The sequence below is a fragment of the Papaver somniferum genome, unplaced genomic scaffold, assembly GCF_003573695.1.
Source record: "Papaver somniferum cultivar HN1 unplaced genomic scaffold, ASM357369v1 unplaced-scaffold_80, whole genome shotgun sequence".
Lineage (NCBI taxonomy): Eukaryota > Viridiplantae > Streptophyta > Magnoliopsida > Ranunculales > Papaveraceae > Papaver > Papaver somniferum.
The window spans coordinates 2877341-2900094 of NW_020650971.1; the positions used below are offsets into that span (position 1 = coordinate 2877341).

General features: G+C 34.1%; 2 protein-coding genes across 2 annotated transcripts; one reads left to right on the forward strand and one right to left on the reverse strand.

Moving 5' to 3' along the window:
* The first annotated feature begins 7690 nt into the window (after positions 1 to 7690).
* Positions 7691 to 10129, forward strand: LOC113344967 (actin-like). The gene is made up of 5 exons (XM_026588836.1): positions 7691 to 7843; positions 8166 to 8235; positions 8326 to 8719; positions 9061 to 9674; positions 9766 to 10129. Exons 2-5 carry the CDS (start codon positions 8176 to 8178, stop codon positions 9829 to 9831), a joined length of 1134 nt encoding a protein of 377 aa, XP_026444621.1. The 5' UTR covers positions 7691 to 7843; positions 8166 to 8175; the 3' UTR covers positions 9832 to 10129.
* Positions 10130 to 19238: 9109 nt separating this feature from the next.
* Positions 19239 to 22395, reverse strand: LOC113345081 (very-long-chain enoyl-CoA reductase-like). The gene is made up of 4 exons (XM_026588947.1): positions 22090 to 22395; positions 21817 to 21856; positions 20110 to 20864; positions 19239 to 19647 (listed from the first exon to the last, which is right to left on the reverse strand). Exons 1-4 carry the CDS (start codon positions 22156 to 22158, stop codon positions 19579 to 19581), a joined length of 933 nt encoding a protein of 310 aa, XP_026444732.1. The 5' UTR covers positions 22159 to 22395; the 3' UTR covers positions 19239 to 19578.
* Between the last annotated feature and the right edge of the window lie 359 nt (positions 22396 to 22754).

The window sequence follows — 22754 nt, forward strand, 5'->3', positions numbered from 1 at the left end:
AACACCATTACACGAGGATTTGATTGTTAAGGTAATGAAGAGAATTTGTCTAAAAACTTTGAGGAAGGGATTAAGTTATTTAACTAAAATTTAAATTTGTTTAAAGTTAGTGAATCACCCGACGGATACCTTCATACCGTGAACATGATTAAATTGGACAAGCTAATCATATTTGGTCATTTTTAATATCACTTATTCCAGAGGGTCTGTCAGAAGTCATGGTGTTATTTTCAAGCCTTTACTTCATTTTTATCTCACACCCCATTTTAATTTTAACGATAAACATTAGATTTGAGTTTCCCATGATCACTAAATTGGTTGAAGGTTTGCAATGTTCAATTGACTCAGTCTATGGCCCGCAACTCAGTTGAATCCATTTCGAATTGATTCAACTGACTAATTCTAATATTATTATAACTTAATTTGGATATCTTGGGATATGAAATGGCCTATAGTTAATAAAAACATGAGCTATATTTAAGAGAAACCATATGCAATATCTCATCCTGTACAATATCATTTATATTAAGAATCAAGATGTATGAATCATAAAAATAAAAGTGGTTGGGAAGAAAGGGGATAACCCAACATGTAAGGATGAGGGAAAATTTGACCAACCATTAAAGGGATTCACCCATATGATTAATATAACTGGAATAATTAATATATCCATTGAAGAATAAGAGAAATTATGATTTAAGTATTTTTATTCTTCTCCAATTTTGTGTTTATCAAGAACGACCGATTTTTTTATTAAAGAGGAGTTAAAGTGGTCAAAGAAGTCAAAAACTAGTCAAGCCCATTTTAGTAAGCAAGTTTTATGAAAGTAATTATAAACCAATTATTGGGAAAAATCCCAAGAGAAGATCGAATGAGCGATGATGGTATGGGAAACCATACTATGATTGGGATAATGTAATGGGTAAAGTGGATATCCAAAGTTTCTCTTTTTCCAAATTTTTTGGGTGTAAAACTCTCAGTCGATCCAACATTAATTAGTGTTTAGGTGATCTTGAAATATTCAAAATTATTAATATAAGAGGTTATAAATATAAAGAGGTGTACTATAAAAAGGAGTCTAAAAATTTGTGCACCCATAAGAAACCGGGGTGCACGTTACGACTGATCTTATTGATTCAAATTGCGCGTTAGTAGTTTTCAAAAACCACGTTTATTTTTTTTAGTTTTAATTTTGCATCAGAAATATAAAAATCTAAAAACTGGGGATAGAAACACCACTTCTTTTCCTCCTTCCTTATATTCTCGAGAACAAATATATAAAAGTTACCTAAAATGAACCAAATAAAATTCATGAATTCATAAAAAAGAAGACAATATTTTGAATTATAACTGGAGTACAATACTTCTCCCTATATTTGTTTTTTTGAGTAGTAGCAGATCATTAAATCTCTGAGCCATAGATGCAGAGAAGAAAATTAGGTTCCTTCTAATAAGGTGATATTCAATCGGCTTAAAAGATGTCTAACTTGTTAAAAGTAAACGCTACGATTCTAAATTCGGTGATTTTGGGTACTTTTATGATATGGGTTATTGTTTTTCTTTTGGTATATATCAAGATCAGATCAGAAACAACAATCTATTGTAATCTCAATTAACGTCAACATCAAAAAAATAAATTCCATATAACACCAATTTGAAAGGAGGAAAAAATCAACTGATAATTCTCATTGATAGTGAATATAAAAGAAATACACCAGCGTGATTAAGTAGGTTTTCTTCCATGGTGTTAATGGACAAGAGAAGAGGGAAGAAGACAATATTGTTAATGGAGGTATAAATTCAATCGGTCTTTTTCTTTATGTATTTTAGGTTTAAAAAATAAAAAAAATAGAAAACGAAAGATGGTTTTCAAAAACCAGTTATAAGTGCTTTACGTCAATAAGATGAGACGTAACGTGTACCCCGGTTTCTACGGGGTGCACAAATTTGGACTCTAGAAAAAGTTGATTTACAATTCAATATATTATAAATGCTAATAGATATGGATTTTTTTTTTATCATCCAAATAGGAAATAATTAATATATGCTTTAACTGGATAAATATAACCAACACAATTACAAGTTCTCAAGCTTAAACCAATTCTTATCTCATCCTTGTCGATATATGCACGTAACATTATAACCATAAAAGTTCATAAACTTCCCAGTATATATAAATAAGATTTGCATCATAAAACATACTTAAACGTTATAACATTGGTTCTTTACTAAACAATTTATAAAAAGTAATAAGTATGTACAAGGATACTCACAACTAGCGGCTTAGTAATTTGCGACTTTAACCTTGCAAATTCCCGAGCATGATTTAGAAATACAATATGAGGTATGTAAGTTCAACTTCTTACTAAGATATTCTTTGTAATGGTATGCGGAAAGATACAGATTTTGACTCTAAAAATCTCCTAACCAACACAATAATCTTCTTTTCTAGAAGAGTCTCTACATTTGTTTCGGTTGTTATTAGATATTTTACTTTTTTTTTGTGAAGGAAAGATGGGTTTAACAACTCATAATTTATGAAATTGCGAGGTTTGAAGGATATAATGATGGAGAATTGTTATTCCATCGATTGGAATCATGATAACATGATAGTTCAAGTACACCATAATGATACAACATAGAAAATAGAAAATATAATGTATCCCAATTTCGAAATACAACAATTGTACATAATTGTTGATCAAAGAGATAAATGATGTGATCCAAATAATGGTCCTCTCATATTTAAGCTGCAACCATTTAGAAACTTCTTCTGCATTAAGATATAGTCCTTCATAAAAGGAATAATCTGCTCCAAATTTCATCATAATTACGACCTACTCCAGTAGTCATTGATCAACTTTGTAAGAATCTTGATCATCATGACGCCGGATATGGTCATCTCCAAAAATATACTTGAATCTATCATCAAACTCCATAAGAAAACCCAAAGGGCAATAATAAATTGAAACATCAAATGACAAAGAATTGTCATAGAATTTTTATTTACTGAAAACATAAAGGATTACAGAAAACAGAACCTAATTTCGCAAAAAGATGCGATTTTATTTATCAAAACCAGATCTAACGAATAAAACTATATATATTTTCTCGGAAGATATGAAATCCATATCTAAACCAGAGTAAATCTAGATTTAGGGTGAAGAAGATGGAGAAAAAATAGGATTAGTTTTTTTTGGAAATAACGATTTTGGGTTTTGGAAGAGATAAGAGAGGAGAGAATATATGGCGATGATGAATCAACATTGTTGATTGTTGATATAACATATGATGTATATTTTAAAATAAAATTGATTCATTGTTGTGACAACACACAACTACTTCGCAGTTACGAACAATATATAACTGCAACGAAAGGGTATACATCTTTAAATTCAAGTTCCTTGTACTCTTCTCCAATTGCCTTCATTAAAAATATGTGATAGACAGTTCTTGTGCCCATTTTGTTGTTTCTGGCAAAGCTTTCTACTTTTTCCTCACGTGTAACTTTTAATAGACCTGTTCTACTGGCTGACCAGCTTCGTGCATTATTTCATAGAACCATATCATAGCTATAATTATGAATAAAATTGAAATCCAAGAAGCATAAGTTTAACACAGTTTAGAGGAGGAGAGGTCCATTTTTTGTTTTCAGTTTTGCTGATTTGGCACTCTAAGTGGAGTATTTCCTTCTAGATTAAATGAGCAAACGCTTCTAGATTCCCTCTGATGGTTTCGAGCATGCTTTTCCACCCCCATGGTTAATGAGAAATTTCCGTGGGCTTCAAATTACACCAAGCAAACTCATGTAAAATATGTTCATTCCAAATCCAACCCTTTAAAGCCCTATCAAACAAAAGCGTCTATGAAACATTCATTTGGTGAGCAAAAACGGTCAGTCTTAAAATATACACCATTAGTTAGATCATACAAACATAGATGTTTATTTTTTAAAAACCTCTCTAAATAATCAACAATGTCAATATAACGGTTTTGGGTTTTGGCATAAAGGTTTTTTTGAAATAAAAATGATTGTTGATTCATTTTAAACGGTTATTAGATATTTTACGAAAACAACATTAATCGGTTGGACACATTTATGAATTTGCTTAACAATCTAGTCTCAGGTTTATGTTTTATATGTTTTATTTAATTGTGTTAATGGTTTTAGCTTTCATTTCACTTTAATGATGATGGATGTAGATTTCTTTTGTTTTCTGCTATTACAACAATTGTTCTGCTATGTCCTTGTATATCAAGGTATCATACTAGCTTTCTAGCATGTATAGGGATGTGTTATAATTAGTAGAAAAAAATTAAACAGTTACCAATCTAGTTTTCTACCTGTTGTTGTTGTCTTATGATTTGCCTGCATCTTAAAAATGTCTTCGTCTATCTTACTACTATCTGATTTCTTTTATGTTTTTCTTTGCAAGGTCGATGAATTTATTTTTCCTTTCTTTAAAATATAAGATTTAATGACCAAGTGGTCACCATTCTCCTCAAATCCTACCTGTGTCAAAGCAACAAAATCTCAAACCTTATTGATTTTATATATCTTCATTTTATTCGGACAAATCTGCATGTCGAATCCAAGTATGGTCGCCGTATCCAACATATTATCTATCGAAGTCGTTCCCGACCATCCACCTTTATCACAAGTATCAGTACATTTCTTACAGTAAATCTCGTAATATGTCTAGATTAAATTTTTCACCGTCATCATTTGATGATTTTCTACAATCTTTTTTAGCTTTCAATAACTTACATGCTTAAAAATATATGAAGTATTTTACACCAATGTATTTATTACACGTGTTTTAAATACATGAGATTTTTTTTTAAAATACCTTATACTAGTGGTATCTAGACAACTTCCAAACTCCTTAAATTGGAGTGGATTCTGGAAATTACGGGACTTGATGTTCTCTTTTAATATATGAGAATATGAGTTACATTTTCATAGATAAGTTTATATACATATATGAATGCAGATAATTTACCCATTAACAGAACATAGATACATTATTGAGTATCATTATTTTGAAAATGAAAAACAAGAAGGAAGAAAGAAAAGGGAGGAAAAGAAGGAAGAAAAAGGGTCACTTGATTGCTCACAAAACTTTCTTCATCAAAATTGTAATAACTCTTTATTCTTCGATGTAGTTGAGTGAAAATATTTAGATCTTTGCTTTTGGTTTTTATTTTTGTACCAATAATTATATGAACAACCGATTGTTAGTAGCCTTTTATCGTTGTAAAGATAGTTTTGGATTATTAGCATATGTTACTGATGATTTTATTGCTAGTTGTTCATAAAAGTTCTCTCCTCAATTTTCTTTTTCTATTTTATTATCAGATTAGTATGGTGCAAGACCTCAATATTTTTGTTTTAAATTCAACCCACACGCATATTATTAGAATGAATATGTTTGCTAAAGTTTTTGGTGGTATTTAACTAAATAGTTAGTACATGAAGTTATGAAAGTTGTCATTAAGTTCTGAATTATAATTATGAAATTACCTACTAACTAAGATTAAACTTTATCAAGTAAAACATATTAATAATTATAACAATATTAGTAGCTAATATTTCGAAGGAAAAAATTGGTTTTCTTGTTTTAGAAAACTAAAGGAAAAAACATATTTTATTGACTGTTTTGAGCTTTCGAAAAGCCATTCATCTAGCTAGCATTGGAAAACTAATGCCTGAAATATTATCATAGTAGTTTAAGAAAATCAAATGAGTAGGTTTTGGAAAATCTGGGTTAAAAAGTGACTTAAGCTTCTAATGTCATATTTCGATAATTTTTGTTTCCACTCAAGGTTGAATATTTTTGTTTGTAAAATAATTCCTTGATATGTTGGAGACTCTAGAATATATTGCTTCTGTAAATTATCCTCATTGTCGGTTTTTATGTTCGTCTTTTAGGAAGTACTTGAATCTAAGGATATGTTATATAAAAAACTGAAAGGAAATAACACACACTTATAATGAAATATCAATTTAGCATCTACAATTAATATGTGTGTTATAGAAATCCGAAGACATTTGGGTTCGTCGAGCCGCGAGAAACAAATTGATAAAGGTACCGTACTTTCTAAAAATATGTTGAGAGCTTACCGTGCCATAAAAAAAAATAATCATATACTATCTAGTGATCACAACCACCAGTTAAAAAAATAAAGAGGGAGGATCCCCTCATATTTTTACTCCCACACTTTAGACGTATTTTTTGTGAATAAAAATCAAACCGTAACGTATTTGAAGCTAATATTTTTGGGATACGTTTATGTTACAAAGCTCTACATACCTACAAAAATGATCATATTCCGAAACGTATAACAACACCATCTACTAATTTGAAAAGCAGCCGTTGAAAATCGACGAAGTTTTTACCATTTAAGTTAAGCTTGGTAGATCATAAGGTTTGGTACTTCAGAATGTGAAAATTAGTTGTAGGTATACAGAGTTTTATAGAACGAACATATCCCAAAATACTAGCTTAGAATGCGTTTATCGATCGTTTGGTTTTTATTCACAAAGTAAACGTCCAATAGTGTGAGATAATATGAAAATAGGAGTGCGAGGGGACTTTCCCTCAATAATAAATAAGCAAATATATTCACTAAAGCTACTTTGTTGTACTCGTCTAACAAAAACTCACAATCTTTCTATGAAACCAAATAAGCGGGATGATTTTATTCCTTTATATATTTCACTAGAAAAATCACGATAAAGATGTGTGTGAATTCCATTAATATATCTAAACTAAAATTTTCAAGATATGCAAGAACCTTTATAACTTTTGGAAAGTAGTGAACTCGTAAAAGGTTACATAACAAGCCACTTGGTCGAGAATGTGTCAATCTTCAGGAGCATGGTTGATAATTTTCGAGTTAAATTTTCACGAATTCTTAACCTTACAAATTTGGTAGACTAGTTCATGTTTGAATTGTTTCTCTTTGTCTGGTAAACAAAGAAACAAACATGAACGAACTAATGTAAGATAGAAAGATTCATATATCAATATATGTATGTATCTGAAAAATATTTACGACGTCTCCAATCATCCACTCATCGGCTGATTATATAAAATGGAATTTGAATGCTTACTTAAAATTTGATTTTTTTTCTTTAGAAAAGTGAACCTATTTTGAAATTTGTGAATATTCTTTTGATTTTTATTTCCATAACGTTATTCAAAAATATTCCACTCCCAATCCCACAAACTACATCCCATAATTTGAATGGTTCTAAAAGCAAAGATAGATATTATAAATTAATTTGTGAACATAACAAAAAGAAATAATTTTTTGTAAAGCAAATTGTTTTGATTTTCAGTTTTTGGGATTAATTTCTGTGTTTGACCATCAGAAGCACTTTTGTTTTTGGTAACCAACACCCTGGTGAAGGCTATAATTGGAAAATGAATTACCGTAATCTGATCGTCATTAACCGAACCGAATACAGAACTGATGGCACACACGTGCTGCCCACAACCAAAATAATAAAAGACTCTTAATTTAGTAGAATTCTTATTATTAATTATCACACCTCTAAATTTTGCTTAAGAACCGGGAAATAAACTTAATAATAGTAACGGACGGCCGTGGATTAATCTGGCTAATTAATCTAAAAATAATTACTACCTAATTATAGTATTTGAATTTTTAAAACCCTCCTATTTTTTTACTTCCCATTTCTGATCTTCATTTTCCGCACGTCTTAAAGCTTATTCTTGTCATCATAATCATTCAAAAGCACAAAGGAGGAGACAACCAAAGAACCCCCATTTTCTTTCTTCTTCTTCTTCTTCCTTCAGATCTATCCAATTTCAAGGTAAATTTCTTGTTTTTTCATCAATTTCTTGTTACACTTTGTCTATAATTTGCTTGATTTTGATAAGAATTAGATGATTTTAACCAAATAATTGTGATTTTAGCCATTGAAATCTATCTATATGTGTTGCAGCATTTGTCATGTAATTATAATTGTCTTTGGTTTGATGAATTTTATGAGAATTGATGTTTATAATTGGAAAAATCAATGTTGTGGTATCATAGATCTAGAGATTGTGTTAGGATCTCAGCTCCTCAATTACGTTCTTCACGTTTTTGTATGATTTGCATGTGGATCAATTTTTGAGTTTATTCTATTGCAGGTCATAAAAGATGGCAGATGCCGAGGATATTCAGCCCCTCGTCTGCGATAATGGAACTGGAATGGTTAAGGTAGGAATTTATATAACCGTACAAGATCATTTTTTATTGCGGTGGATAGATGTATTGATCTGAAATGTTGTTGTTGATTTGATCTTTCAGGCAGGATTTGCTGGAGATGATGCACCAAGGGCTGTGTTCCCCAGTATTGTTGGTCGTCCACGACATACTGGAGTGATGGTGGGAATGGGTCAGAAAGATGCTTATGTTGGTGATGAGGCTCAATCCAAGCGTGGTATCTTAACTTTGAAATACCCAATTGAGCATGGTATTGTTAGCAATTGGGATGATATGGAGAAGATTTGGCATCATACCTTTTACAATGAGCTTCGTGTTGCACCTGAAGAACACCCAGTTCTTCTTACTGAAGCACCTCTTAACCCAAAGGCTAATCGTGAAAAGATGACCCAGATCATGTTTGAGACCTTCAATGCTCCTGCTATGTATGTTGCTATCCAGGCTGTTCTTTCACTTTATGCCAGTGGTCGTACTACTGGTGAGCACCTGAAATTATTTTATACCTCTGATTGTCACAGGTTGTTTTTTTTTATTTTCCGAATGAACTGACTCGTCTGAATCTGACATGTTTGAATCTAACTTATAAGATCCGACTCAAAAGTTATTCAGTGGTAGAGATAGAGAAGTATTTTGGATCTAGTCAGATATGTGCCTAACGAGAGTCGTACATGACTCAAATTGCTTCGAGTCATATTTATGAGCATGAGATTCAGATCTCGAGTGACATCCAAACAAGCAAGGTGTCAATTGATTTCTAAACTTGTCCAGGTTTACGAGAGTACGGCTAAGCGGAATGGAATCTCTTAATTTGGTGTGCAGGTATTGTTATGGACTCTGGTGATGGTGTGAGCCACACAGTTCCCATCTATGAAGGTTATGCACTCCCACATGCTATCCTGCGTCTAGACTTGGCAGGTCGTGACCTCACTGATGCCTTAATGAAGATCCTGACTGAACGTGGGTACTCCTTCACAACCACTGCTGAAAGGGAAATTGTGAGGGACGTGAAGGAGAAATTGGCTTACATTGCCTTGGACTATGAGCAGGAGTTGGAGACTGCCAAAGCCGGATCCTCCATTGAGAAGAGCTACGAGTTGCCTGATGGTCAGGTAATCACCATTGGATCTGAGCGTTTCAGATGCCCAGAAGTCCTTTTCCAACCATCAATGATCGGAATGGAAGCTGCTGGAATTCATGAGACTACCTACAACTCAATCATGAAGTGTGACGTCGATATTAGGAAGGATCTGTACGGAAACATTGTTCTCAGTGGTGGTACCACCATGTTCCCTGGTATTGCTGACAGGATGAGCAAGGAGATTACAGCCCTCGCCCCAAGCAGCATGAAGATTAAAGTGGTAGCTCCACCTGAACGAAAGTACAGTGTCTGGATTGGAGGCTCCATCTTAGCATCTCTCAGCACTTTCCAGCAGGTTTGTTTCTTTAACTTTCACAGCACACATGGTACTTAATAAACTCGAACCGAACATATGATGAATGGAGATTTCTGTTTTGTTAATACAGATGTGGATTGCCAAGGCAGAATATGATGAGTCTGGACCATCAATTGTGCACAGGAAGTGCTTCTAACCAACACAATTGAGAAAGGACAAATCATATAAACATCACGCAGATAAATGTGTATTGAAAGATCGTGGGCATCCATCTCGCGTGCGAATTGAAGAAGCATACTTTATATTTATTTCCAAGAAATGAAAATGCAGTTAGCTGTATATTGTTCTTCCGTTTTATCTTTCTTTCTTTCTTTCTTTCTACCTATATGTTATTTGGTTTTGGTTTCAATTTATGTTGTTTTTTCGTGCTTTGAATCAACTGTTTTCGGACAATGACCATTAAATTCCAATTCATTCATTTTTTTATTTGTCAATTTTTATGGAATTACATGTATGTGCATTCTAACTTGTCACCATAAAATACTGCCTTTGTTCTTTGATTCTTTTTCCAGTTTAGTTCTGTCACTGTTTCTAAATTTACGTGTATGACGCTGCATTTCTTCTCAAGAACACCAATTAGATGAATGAGTAAATCTATGAAATTATAAAGTCCTGGGCTATTGTGCTGCATTAGGTGAATGAATAAATCTACGAATTAGACGTTGCTTCTCCAAGTTCAGCATGGGAATCTACTGAAACATACCTCCTGCTCCAAGAACAATTGAAATGCAATTCGTCACAATTGCTTCTAATCAATCAAAAAGACCCTTGCTCTGCTCACAAAATATGCACACCCGTGAGTATTATAAATTTACCACTTTGCAGCAGCTTTAGCAACAAAGTCCTAGCTAGTTCCCTAATGGCTTCTACTGCTGCAGCTAACTTTGAATCTGATAAGTTTCATGCATTGGCAAGCGGTTAGGTGGAACAGCTAAATGTTTGGTTCTGTGTGAACTTGAAGCCCATTGCTTGAATTCTTCTAAAAGTATTTAAAGCTTAGAAGAGGTTTTTTGGGCTCTAAAGTCTTGTGTCCCAGTGGCTGAGATATGGTAGTCTTAATACCAAATTTCCGATGTCTCAACCTATATACAACCTTGTAGGCAGGCAGCCATGGAAGTACCACCATTGTCTTAAAGTTAATGCTAATTATTGGTATACAGTCCCATTTGCTCCCCGTTCTTTTAAATTATCAGCAGTATATTTTGTTGGATTTATACTATTTCACTCCCACATTAAGCAGTAGGTACGTATAGGTCAGACTGACATTAATATAATGGCAATATTCGATGCCCAAAGCTATGGTGTCTGGATTCTGGAAGAGGGGGGGTAGGTGCCTCATTGATGCCTTTGGAATTGGGAAGCAAAATAATGAGAGGTTTTAGCCAGCCTTGTAAGTTAAGAAGCATGAGAACCAAATTCAATGATTTTTCCATAGAGAGTGTGTCTCCTTCTGGACCCCTAGCATCATTCAGCCACCCTCATTTTTACTTGCCATTTACTTCTGGCTGCTGGCCCTTCTTACGCCTGTCTATTACTATTACTTTTTCACTCGAGAAATATTAAAGAATTCTCTTCAGGCGTAGATAACTTTTTGATGATGAAAACCAAGTAAAGTTCAGCAGTATTGTAGTGAAAGATCCTTCCACTTATACGAAAACATACAAAGGGTAATAGTTAATAAACAAATTTGTGAGTATTATTCACTCAAAACCAACAAAAGTAATTGGGTTCCAATAATTAAGCAAACTCTAATTATTCTGCTTCTTAAATCCTGATTATAATCATTTAACAACAATTGCAAATTTCGCACCTGCCGAACGGAATCCAAGTGAAAAATAAAGGGTGATGGCTAAGTTACAACCAGGTTGCATCAACTATCCAAACCATTTTCACTCTGTCACTTCGCCGAAAGTGCATTTACATGCAACATAGTACTGTTGTTTGCATCAGATTCCGTGCCCAAGGAGGCAAAATCTCACCTGAAATGGTAGTTAAACAACTCCCAAGACAACCAATCTTCTTAATCAACAACAACTATTCTTAGTAGTAGATAGATTGAATGCGACCAAATCTAAAATGTCTTAATCACACAGTGTACGTTCTCCACCACTAAAAAGTAGTGTGTCCTCTCCACCATGATCAATATTCTAATCTCCAAGACTACACTACAGATATATCACAACATATGCATCACGACATATCTCTGGAAAATCCTTAGCGGCTTTGCATGATTGATATGCATATCCTTGAATTAGTTTCTTCTTGTACTACCCGAAATGATTCTAGAGGCATGGTGTACTTCTATTTTTCTAGAAATAAAATTCACCAAAATTTAGTCTTTTTGGCTTCGGAATTACTTTCAGATATTGTTCCCAATTTACTTCTGATTTTAGTATTTCTAAAAACCGAAAAGTTACATCTTAACGCATATCTATACCATCGTGAACACTTAAAAGTAGTAGTTGAACCGGCTTTCAAAGATTTCTCGTGAGAATTTATTTTCAAATTTTTCCACTATTTAGAATTTTGTAGAAGATGTATGCTATTGGAACTTAATAATTGTAGAGTGCGGTTCTGCCTATATTTGTTCTCTGTAGCCCACCACCATGTGCATGGCTGCATAAAATTTTTGTACAGTAGAGATTAAAAAGGGGGAAATTTGAATTTGTGTCCTGGTATTTTGGGGTAGACCTGCGACAATTGTCCTATGCATGTTTGCTAATCTAGAGATGCTTCTTAACAGTGACCTACTCTATATACAATTCTCAAAGTACGAATGTTCTTCTATGCTATATGACTCAGTTTTAGCCACGTTATTAAAAAGAAAATTATATTACACATCGGGGCATAATGAGTCCTGTTCTTCCTATACATGGTGGCCCTTGCTGCATGAGCTGTCAATGGCGTATAAGTTGCGAGTACTGAGCGTTGAGATTATTAATCCCACGTTATTGGGAAATTTAAGATTACGCGGCTTATAATCCCTTAGAGCATCCACAGTGGGCGAGTATAACCAAAAATTTGGGATGAGATCGTGACGCAGTGGGACGGAGTAAAGATCAAATCCCAGCCAAAGATCAAATTCCAGATCATATTTGGTCGCGACCAAATACCAAATACTAATATAGTCGGGCGTAAATTTAAAGTACGCTTGTTGCTGGGCGTAAATTTAAAGTACGCTTGTTAACGGGCGGAGATTTAAATTACGCCCGATGAAAATTCAAATTAAAAAAAAAAAAAAAAAATGAGGCGTAAACTTAAAGTACGCCTGTTGACAGGCGTAAACTTAAAGTCCGTCTGGTGATTGATTGGGCGGACATTTGAGATACGCCCGATGAAATTTTTTTGGGGCGGATCTTTAAATTACGCGCGACCAAATTTTAATCGCCACCGTTACGTGACAACACGGACTAAACCCAAAATTTGATCTTTTTTTTGATCTTTGATCTTTGGTTTTGATCGCACCACTGCAGTTGCTCTTAGGACCTCTCCACTCATTGCCAATTGGTTTTGAGTTGGATGCCCATATTCTAACATGGTATCAGAGTAGACTATTTGTGTCGAGTCAGTTGATCGCACCTTTACTCCGCGTCACCCGATTTAATTGTCCACGTGTTAGACCCAACGAGGCTACATGTGAGGGGACATGTTGAGATTATTAGTTCCACATTATTGGACAATCTAAGATCCTGCGGCTTATAATCCCTTAGGGTCTCTCCACTCATTTCCAATTGATTTTGAGTTGGATGTCCATATTCTAACACGAGGAGGACACATTTAAGTTTTTAGACGTTAACCAAATTCTCTGTAAGTGGGAAATGATCATTCGTGCTAGTTCACTGTTTCTTCACTGCCTTTGTAAAATTGTCCACGGTGTTGCTAATTTGATAATAGCCGAAACTGCAATTCATGTCTTAAATATTAATTTTGTTTCTGAGTATTGTGCAAATTTGGTTATCGTGTATTTTAGATATGAGTCACTGACCTGGAAACAATCGAAGAAAATTGAACTTTCATATTTAATAAAATAATAAAGTAAGATATCAGACATAATATTACTCTACAAGACAATACAAAAGATATACACTGATACTGCTATATTATAGTGGTGAAGTTATTGTGTGATGATGCCAATGATCTGAATTCAAAATTCGTAAAAACAAAATTCTTTATCGATCAAAATAAATAAATAAATACATAAATACATAGACACATTCATCTAATGCGATACTATTCTGTTAAAATTTTGGATCAATTGTCGATCACAGTGAGTGGCCAACTACAAAAGATATCGTCTAACGTGATACTTGATATAATAATGATTTTTAAAGATTTTGTATCAATTATCGATCACACAGTAAGTGTTCAACAGTTATATTGATCTGACACGATCATATATTTCGTGGATAGGGTTAAAATTCCATTTGTGTTGGAATAAAATGTTTTTTTATATCTACTAGTTACTCAGGATTATTTTGTTTCACAGGACTCTCTTTTAGGCATATGATATATAATCCAACTAATCAGAAATTATTTAGCAAAAATGGTTGATTAGGTACTACTTGATTTCTAATCTGTTACTATGGATGCTGCTCTGATTATCGACACATGGTACACTGAAGAGGCGTAATGGCTAATAAATGTGGGGCCGGGCTTTTAATGTAGGACAATACTAAAAATATCAATTGGGCCCACTAGAAACCCAATCGTTAAATGGGCGAAGGATCCAATGCATCGAATCCCAGAACAAGCACTCTCCTCTGTGTTTTTTTCCCCCTCACTCCTCTGTTTTTTGTTTTTCTGTAAAAAGAAATAAAGAGATAAAGAGAAAAAAAGTTATTGAATTGATTGATTTTAAATTCTTCTTTTCGAATAGTGGGATGAAATAAAATCTTCTTCATACTCTCCAAGAATAGTAACTACTACTCCTACTACTATTACTATAAGAAGAAACAACCACCAGCAGCACTTATTTTACTGATCATCTTCCTCTTCTTATTCATTTTCCTAGGTCCTTCTCTGTTATTCTTCATCATTTACAGCCTCTGCCTCTGCTTACATTCTTGATTTTTCTTCTTGTTACTCTTCTTGTACTTAATTCTCTGTCAAAATTCTATTTTAACTCTGTTCTAAAACAAAATGTCATCATCAACACCATCATCCGTCTTGGATTTATCAAATTCTGATTTGTTTTCACCACAGAAAGATACATCAGAGTTATTTTTAATACCCAAATTCTTAACCAAATCATTACCAATTCAATCAAAAGAACAAGGAATTGAAATTAAAGAAGAAGAAACCGAAGTTAAAGAAGAAAAAGGAGAAGAGTTTCTGAGAAAAGATATGGAATCTTCATCATCTTCAATGAGAGAGAGTGATGAAGTTGATGATACTGATGACGGATTCAGAACTCCAGATAAGAAAATCACACCAACGGATAAGCAATGCCCACCAGCACCGATCAAACCTAAACCACCGGTACCATTCTTAACAAGAAAAAGAAAAACAACTAATGTTAAATTCTTATTTCAGTTTGATTTGGCGAAAGAAATTCAAGAGAGTTTATTGCATCAAGTTCATCAGCAGCATCCTACCAATCAAGAATTTTCTAGGATCATCAAGAAAGTGAGAACAGTTTAATTGTCAATCTTAATCAATTCATTTATAAATCATGATGATCATGATCATCAATTAATGTAGGAATTAACTTCTTACATTAGATCATTTCATGTATGATTTTTCACTATCACTATATATAAATACGTTGTTAATTTACACCATTCTTGTTTATTTTCTATGCGAATTTATTCACTTTATACTCCCGGCCGGATTAGTTGGGCCAATTGTACCCACTGATTTTCTCAGGGGACTAGAACAATATTACTATTGGCGGGTAACAACTAAGATCTGATCTATTGGCGGGTAACAACTAAGATCTGATCTGTAAATGTAAAGAAACAACAAGAAAGCACAAAAAGAAGAAGGATATAAGCCTATAGGGATGGGGAATTAGATCAAAGTAGAAAAAGAGAGGGGAATAAAGTTATGCATGGAAGCATATAGTGACAGCAGTAGTTCGTCTCTTGTATTACAACCACCACTACTTTTGTAATCGAGGTGGTTGTTTGTTTGTTTTGTTGGTAAAGATTCTTCTGACAGTTAGATAGATCCTCCTTTGTTGTGCTCACATTCTTCACTACTTTTATTTTTATTGTTCATCATCAATATTTTTCTTGGATTTATCAAATGATCATCTTGATCCATGAGCTGATACATTAGATTTCATGTTTGGTTTTTTCACTGTCTCTCTCTATATAATTTACACCATTCTTGTTTGATTTCTGTGAAAATATATTTTATTATATTCCTCACTGGATTAGGCAAATGGTATCCACTGATTTCTCAGGGGATATAGGAAAAACGCAATATTATCCATGGGTTTATGATGTGATCATTATTCAATACTAGTATTGGCGGTAATTATCTAAGATCAGATCTATTATTGGCGGGTAACAACTAAGATCTGATCTGTAAATGTAGAGAAACAACAAGAAAGCACAAAAAGAAGAAGCTAGGAGGAGGATATAGGGATGGGGAAAGATCAAAGTAGAAAAAAGAGAAGGAATAAAAGTTGTGCATGGAGTTAAGCATATAGTAGTACTACTATGCTACTTTCAACCAATTATCCATCTCTTCTAAGATTCACAACAACTACTTTTGTAAACAAGGTGGTTGTTTTGTTAGTTGAAAAGAGAAAAAAGAAGAAGAGAGAGTTAGTACTCTCATGAAGATTCTCGTGACACAGACAGTTAGCTGCTGCTCCTACCTAAGGTTCTTAACGTTCAGTCGGCATTCAAAGGAATATGGGATATATTCAGAACTACTAGCTACATCATAAATTGCTGTAATGCACAGTAATTACTTAAAAAACATACTGAGAATTCTTTTTTAGTTGTTTTACTATTTACTAACAAATTCGAGTGTACTAAAAGACAACCCATAGAAGACGTGGTTTAAAGCTGGCTATAAATTAAGCATTTGTGGTATTCACGATGGAGAATTCCGTTAACTCGTGGAAGCAATCTTGGGATTGTTCTTTACGGGTTAATTAAATCATTTTTGTTGTTGATAGGTGGTTAAGGGTACGTTGAAATACGAATCCTCTCTTTTATTAAAGGCTATACAATAAAACCCTACCAGAATAGACATGCCATTGTATTTTATTCATTCTCAGTAGATAGGCAAAATCTATGATACCTTCTATCTCGTGGAAAACATGTTAGTTTGTAGTGTTGGGAGTTGTAAAATACTCTCATGCACTAGCTAGTAAAATGGTAAAACAAACTTCCACTGATATCTATGATCCGAGTTCCGCAATATGTGTTTGACATGAGCCCAATAATTTCTTAGAAATGGATGGGAGGAAAGGAAATACATCCCATAAGAAAAAAACAAACGTTATCCTTTTAGATAATGAAAATGAAACATAAGTCTGCAAATGAGGCAGGGAATGCTTTATGATCATGTTCCATCTTGGCATCATGTTGTTTGGCAACACACACCAACCAAAAGGCTGATTGATCAGTTTGTCTCTAGCTATCTTATGACTAACTAATCTTTATTAAATTCATCTCAGTTTAGTAGATAACAATTTATTAAGATTAAAAAGAAAGGAAACGCATTATATACTATATAAATTTTGGAGGGAAAACATAGCTCATAAAACTTTGGCATAATAATTTTGATTAGAAATGAATCAATTGTACATTGCAAGTTAAAGAGGTGTATAAATTAACAGAAAAAGAGTACAAAAGAAAGAATAATCAAAGTATAATTATAGGGATTACTTAGCAAAAGAAAGATCTAATCTCATTATTTATTGTAGACTTTATAAAGGTGAAACATTTGTATAAACTAATGTATTAGGTATCAATTTTTTTACCAAAACCACGTACTTTTGTAATCAAGGCTCTAACTTGTTGTGATTTTTACATTTATAAAAGAAAGATCTGGTTCTAAAGAATAAAGACTAAGTACTTCTTATAATTCATTAAGATATAATAGTAGAGAGAGTAATTTCCTCGACAAAGTAGTAAATTGATAGAAATCAATTGTTTTTGTTTGTTCATTTCCCAGTGGGAAGTGTAAGAAAAACAAATTCCTTCTTTCATTTTAATATAATAGGCTGGTTTTATGTATAATTTGGTTTTTTTTAATGATATACCACTTGTCATATCCAAGAAGGTTACTGGTGTGATCCTAGTAGTTGGGTCAAAAATTCATTTGCGTGGCCGATTTTTCTAATAACATCCTAAAAAGAAAAATTATAGTGAAATCTAAGATTTGATTTCATGTTTTCTTGGCATAATTTATGCTTGACTATCACAATTTTCCCTAATGGAACTTGTTTCAAGTTGCTATTAGAAAGACAAACATCCACTAGAATTTTCAAAAAAGTAGTGATGAACAAACAAATAAACAAGAAAGACATTCTCCAAGTGGAAAAGCAACATTGTTTGTAGGATAATATTTTGGGGTGTTTTTATTTCATCCTTTTCATTGGAAAATGAGAATTTAAGGTAACGGTGGATTGGATATGGTTCTTCTTCATTACATCTTTTTGTTGCTTCTCATGAAAGGCTAGCTAATAACTTATTATTAGAATGCCTTGACAGGCCTTCTTTTTCCTATGTAGATATTGCTTTTCTTGTAAGGAAGACTTGGTATCATATTCTTCATTTTAATAATGCTAATCATCCACAATTATAATCTCAAAACCTAATCATATTTGGTTTAGCTGTTGTTGTTTTCTTACTTGAATTGAAATGTATGTAAAAAATTCATATAAATTGGTTGACTTTGCCTTCCCATAACCCATACCGTATACAAATTCATTGCTCAATGGATATTATTATGGGTTAGTTCATGGTGGGCCATATCCGGTCAGGAGTGATGTCTTGCGGGCCCAGTTAAAATCCTTGTGATGAAGTGTGCTGAGTCAGCAGTAAAGTTAGAACCAACCAGAGAAAGACTACTCTTAACATGGATCATGGATCTGTGAATTCAAGGCTAACCACATGGTATGAATATGCTTGCTGTCTAAACCTAGACACCTACAGTAGCAGAAACACAGGTAGCTGCATCCGAATGGGCTTCAGAGCTACTTCATGTATACGAAGCTCATTCACATAGAAACATATTTTGAGACATACTCAAGGCTGATAACCTATGTTTTTGCCTAGGTTCGGCTGATAACTCAAGGCTCGGCTGATAACTTTTCAGCCGAACTTGGACAGATGTATGCCTCAAAACATTTGAGTATGCCTCAAAACAGGTTTCTTCACATAGGGGGAGGTCCCAGGAACACTACCTACTTCTAAAATTACTGAGATGTAAACATTAAATGGTCATCACGAGTGCGTCTGAGCATATCTTACCATTCACCGGACCACAACATGTATAGGTTCGAACGTTCAACAATAGGTCAGGTAACAAGGTTTGCACACACATTAGCAAAGCTTCCAATAACACCCACAGTCAATGTAACGGCTAGAAGGTGTTTAAATCATACAGCCATGGATTAATGTTTTACCTCTTTTGCATGAAATAAAAATGAAGATCATCACGAAAGTAACCTTCAAAATAGTCCAATTACAGTAAATTACACCAAGTAGATGCAATCTCTAGTTTAACAATTGTCATAAAAAAGATGAGAAAATCCAAGGTTAACTTTTCTGCAAAACCTACAGAATCTGATCTGAATCAAATTAACTAGATTTTTGGCGAGGCATGATAAAGGTACAGCAGACGAGGAAGCAGTCTATTCAATGAGTAGAGCATTCATCTTACTTTGTAGCTGGAGGCAGGTTTCTGACTGACATTTTCAGAGGAATGGAGGAAGAATAACCCATCTTCGAGGATATTTTGGCCTTCCCTCCTTGCCATCAAATAACTGGAGCAGAAAAGAGTCAGCGTTAGAAATTAAAGATCAACTCAAGCAATACTACGTATTCAAGGTATTCAAGGGGATTGTATCCATTATTTACTGAAATCATAAAGATCAACTCATCAAAGTCCATGGTCCAGCAACAAAGTTAAAAATGGGAAGATGAGATAAACCAGAAGAACCTGTCATAACTGGTTTACCAATTAAAATCAAAGAAGCTACAAATCCACAATTGAAAAGTCTTACCGCCAAACTTCTGAGTGCGGAATTCAGTTCAAGATTCAGGTTTGCTAGTAAAGCAGAAACTGTGGTTTCATGGTGAAAAGGGCTTGTTTATATTTACAAAATCTATTATTCGAAACCATGGTATTTGCACATATGGACACTGGAAAGTACTTGGACAGCTACAATTAGGTACAGCAGTTTCAGTAGAATAATAAGATACCGAAGGTACAGTATGTTCCATACCTTTCTCAGACGTCGGTGCTTTGCGAAGGCCCAGTTGGACATGATAGAAGCAGCAACCACTAGGAATACATAACCTGCAACAGTCTGTGTTGCAATGTTGAAACCCAACCACTGGTAGATCTCAGTTGTGTAATTTGCACAAGTCACTATATTGAACAAAAACCCATATGGGATTTGGTATCCTCCATTACCGCTGGGGCTACGAAGATTCCTCAGTATAAGATGGCAATACAAGTTAGAAACTTGACAAATTATACCAAACCCAAAGCCTATCGTCATTTGGAGGTCACTGACTGGGGTATAAAGTGGGTGATTCACATAGTAAGCTATGAAAGCGCCAAAAGACCAATAGTAAGTGCAGTTCCTAAAGACGTTTGAAATGGGAGAAGTGGCATGGCTAAATCTGTGAACAAAGAATGTTTCCATAATACGTTTGAAGTAGTGGAAACACCAGTAGTACATGGCATAGGTCTGGACTGGATGAATTACACGCTCCTCTTTGTAGCCTAAGAACTTGTACACTGGTAAGTAGTAAAAGAGAGGATAGATGACGAGAGGGCCGACATATTCCCAGAAGAAAAGTATTTGGTATGAAACCTGTGGACCAAGATCCTTGAACACCACTGTCAGGTTATCCTTCTTAGCATCACAGTAATCGGATAAATTCGTCTTGGAGTTGAGCACAGTAGGTTTGTCTTTGGATCCAGGACTGACGGGAAGAGTGAGACGTTGTCTCGAAGGATAGTACTTTTTTGCTGTCCAGCACAAAAAAATAAAAGTGGAATCAATGTCCAGATCCTCGAAATGAAGAAATACAGTCTCTCTACAGAACTGAAATATGGTACACATAAAATACTCGAACAAAATAACTGCTGAAAAATTAAAGAGAATTAGCTATGTTTCAAACTTCGAAGTTTATATGCTAATCGAGTATGTGCAGGACACTGGCATTATAGAGGCATTCTGCCAAATCACAATAGAGTAATTTGTGAGTTTTTGTCATTCAAAGTAACTAAGATAAATGTGTAGAATACTTAGTACCGTGTGTTGGAACACTCCATCGAAATTAAAACAAGGACAAAGTTAAATTAGTAGAGCTAAATACAGAGCTGAGCTAACAAACACGTACAAATTGGAGATGATTTCCTATTAACCCTTTCCTACTACTCAATTTCTACTCTCACAATCAAATGAAAGATGACCTTCAAAAAACAACCAACTCAGGTTCTATTTACACACATTCTTACTTCTTTTTGCTACTACCCACCCACATATTTCACAACCAAGACCGGAAGATCCCTTTTAGTTCTTCACACACATTATACCAACGAGCACACAACATGACAAGAATGCAATGCAGCCTAGCTATTTGCTTCCCAAGCCAAACTAATCAACCAAATCAAGGAGCATAAAAGATTCAATAAGACATGATCTTTACAATTCAGTACTAATCAATAACTGTATCAAAAAATCTGCGCTTCCACTGCTATACATTCACACACATGAAGGCATGTTACCAATATTGCACAATCGGCTACATACGCAATGGTTACTTCCAACTAATTTGAGTGAAAAAAAGACTAAAACATTGTTGTTAACCGCGGAGTAATTTACACAAACAGCTGATACACAGTTACTTGATTTCCCAACTAATGTTGAAAGTACAAGCATGAAACGAAGTTATGTTTTCAGGTTTGTGAAACTTACTTTTAGCATGAATAGCTTCCTGTAGATTACTCACAGTAGCCTGCAAAACACACCCAAAATTCAACAAAACTGAGAAACCCCCAAAATCTATAATCTCAATTACAGATCTATAAATACAAATTCAAGAGAAACCCACAGTATTTTAGACAGTAAAAAACCAAAATAATCAACGAAAATGGGAAAAGATCAAATCTGGAGATCGAATAAATGAAATCAGAACCGAACCCATCCACCTAAACTAAAATTTGAGCTGAAACAAAGAAGAATTTTTACCGAATCACTGAGTTGAATTCCACCCTTGATGATTTCTCTACCACTTCGAGAAACCACAGTGACCTTCATATTTCTCGACACAAATTGATTCTCAATCCAATCTCTCTTTTTTGCAGAAAATGGGTAGTTATTTATTGATTAAATTGCCTAACCGTAATTTGAATTTGATTGTCGAGCTGTAAAGAATTGAGATTTGAATAACAGTTCTTATTTATTTGACCAGTACATAGTTTCTCTGTCCAGGGGTTTTAATGGTGAGTAGTTGGAAGGTAGGAGAACCAACGATACAGGTGAGCTACTAATGATGAGCTCATGATACTACATGGAACCCACTAGTAAACCAATTTAACAACTTGGGCTAGCCATAGTTGGTCAGGACTAGCTAGCTTGGCTAAGAGCCTGACTCTTATTGTGAGGTTAGCGGATCGAGTCTCCTCATAAAACATTAGCCAGGTTAGCCACAAGCCTGACTCCCATTTTTGAAACTAGTGGATTAGAATTTCACTTCAGAATTGGGAGTTAGTCGTTTTGGCTAGGAGTCTCACTTTATCTTTGGATCAGCGTCTAAACTTGTTTTAGGATACCACAAAAGAGTTTGGGGATTGATATCACAAAAACTCCTTTGGCATTTCAGTTGGCTAGTGGATTGACTACTTGCAGTATGG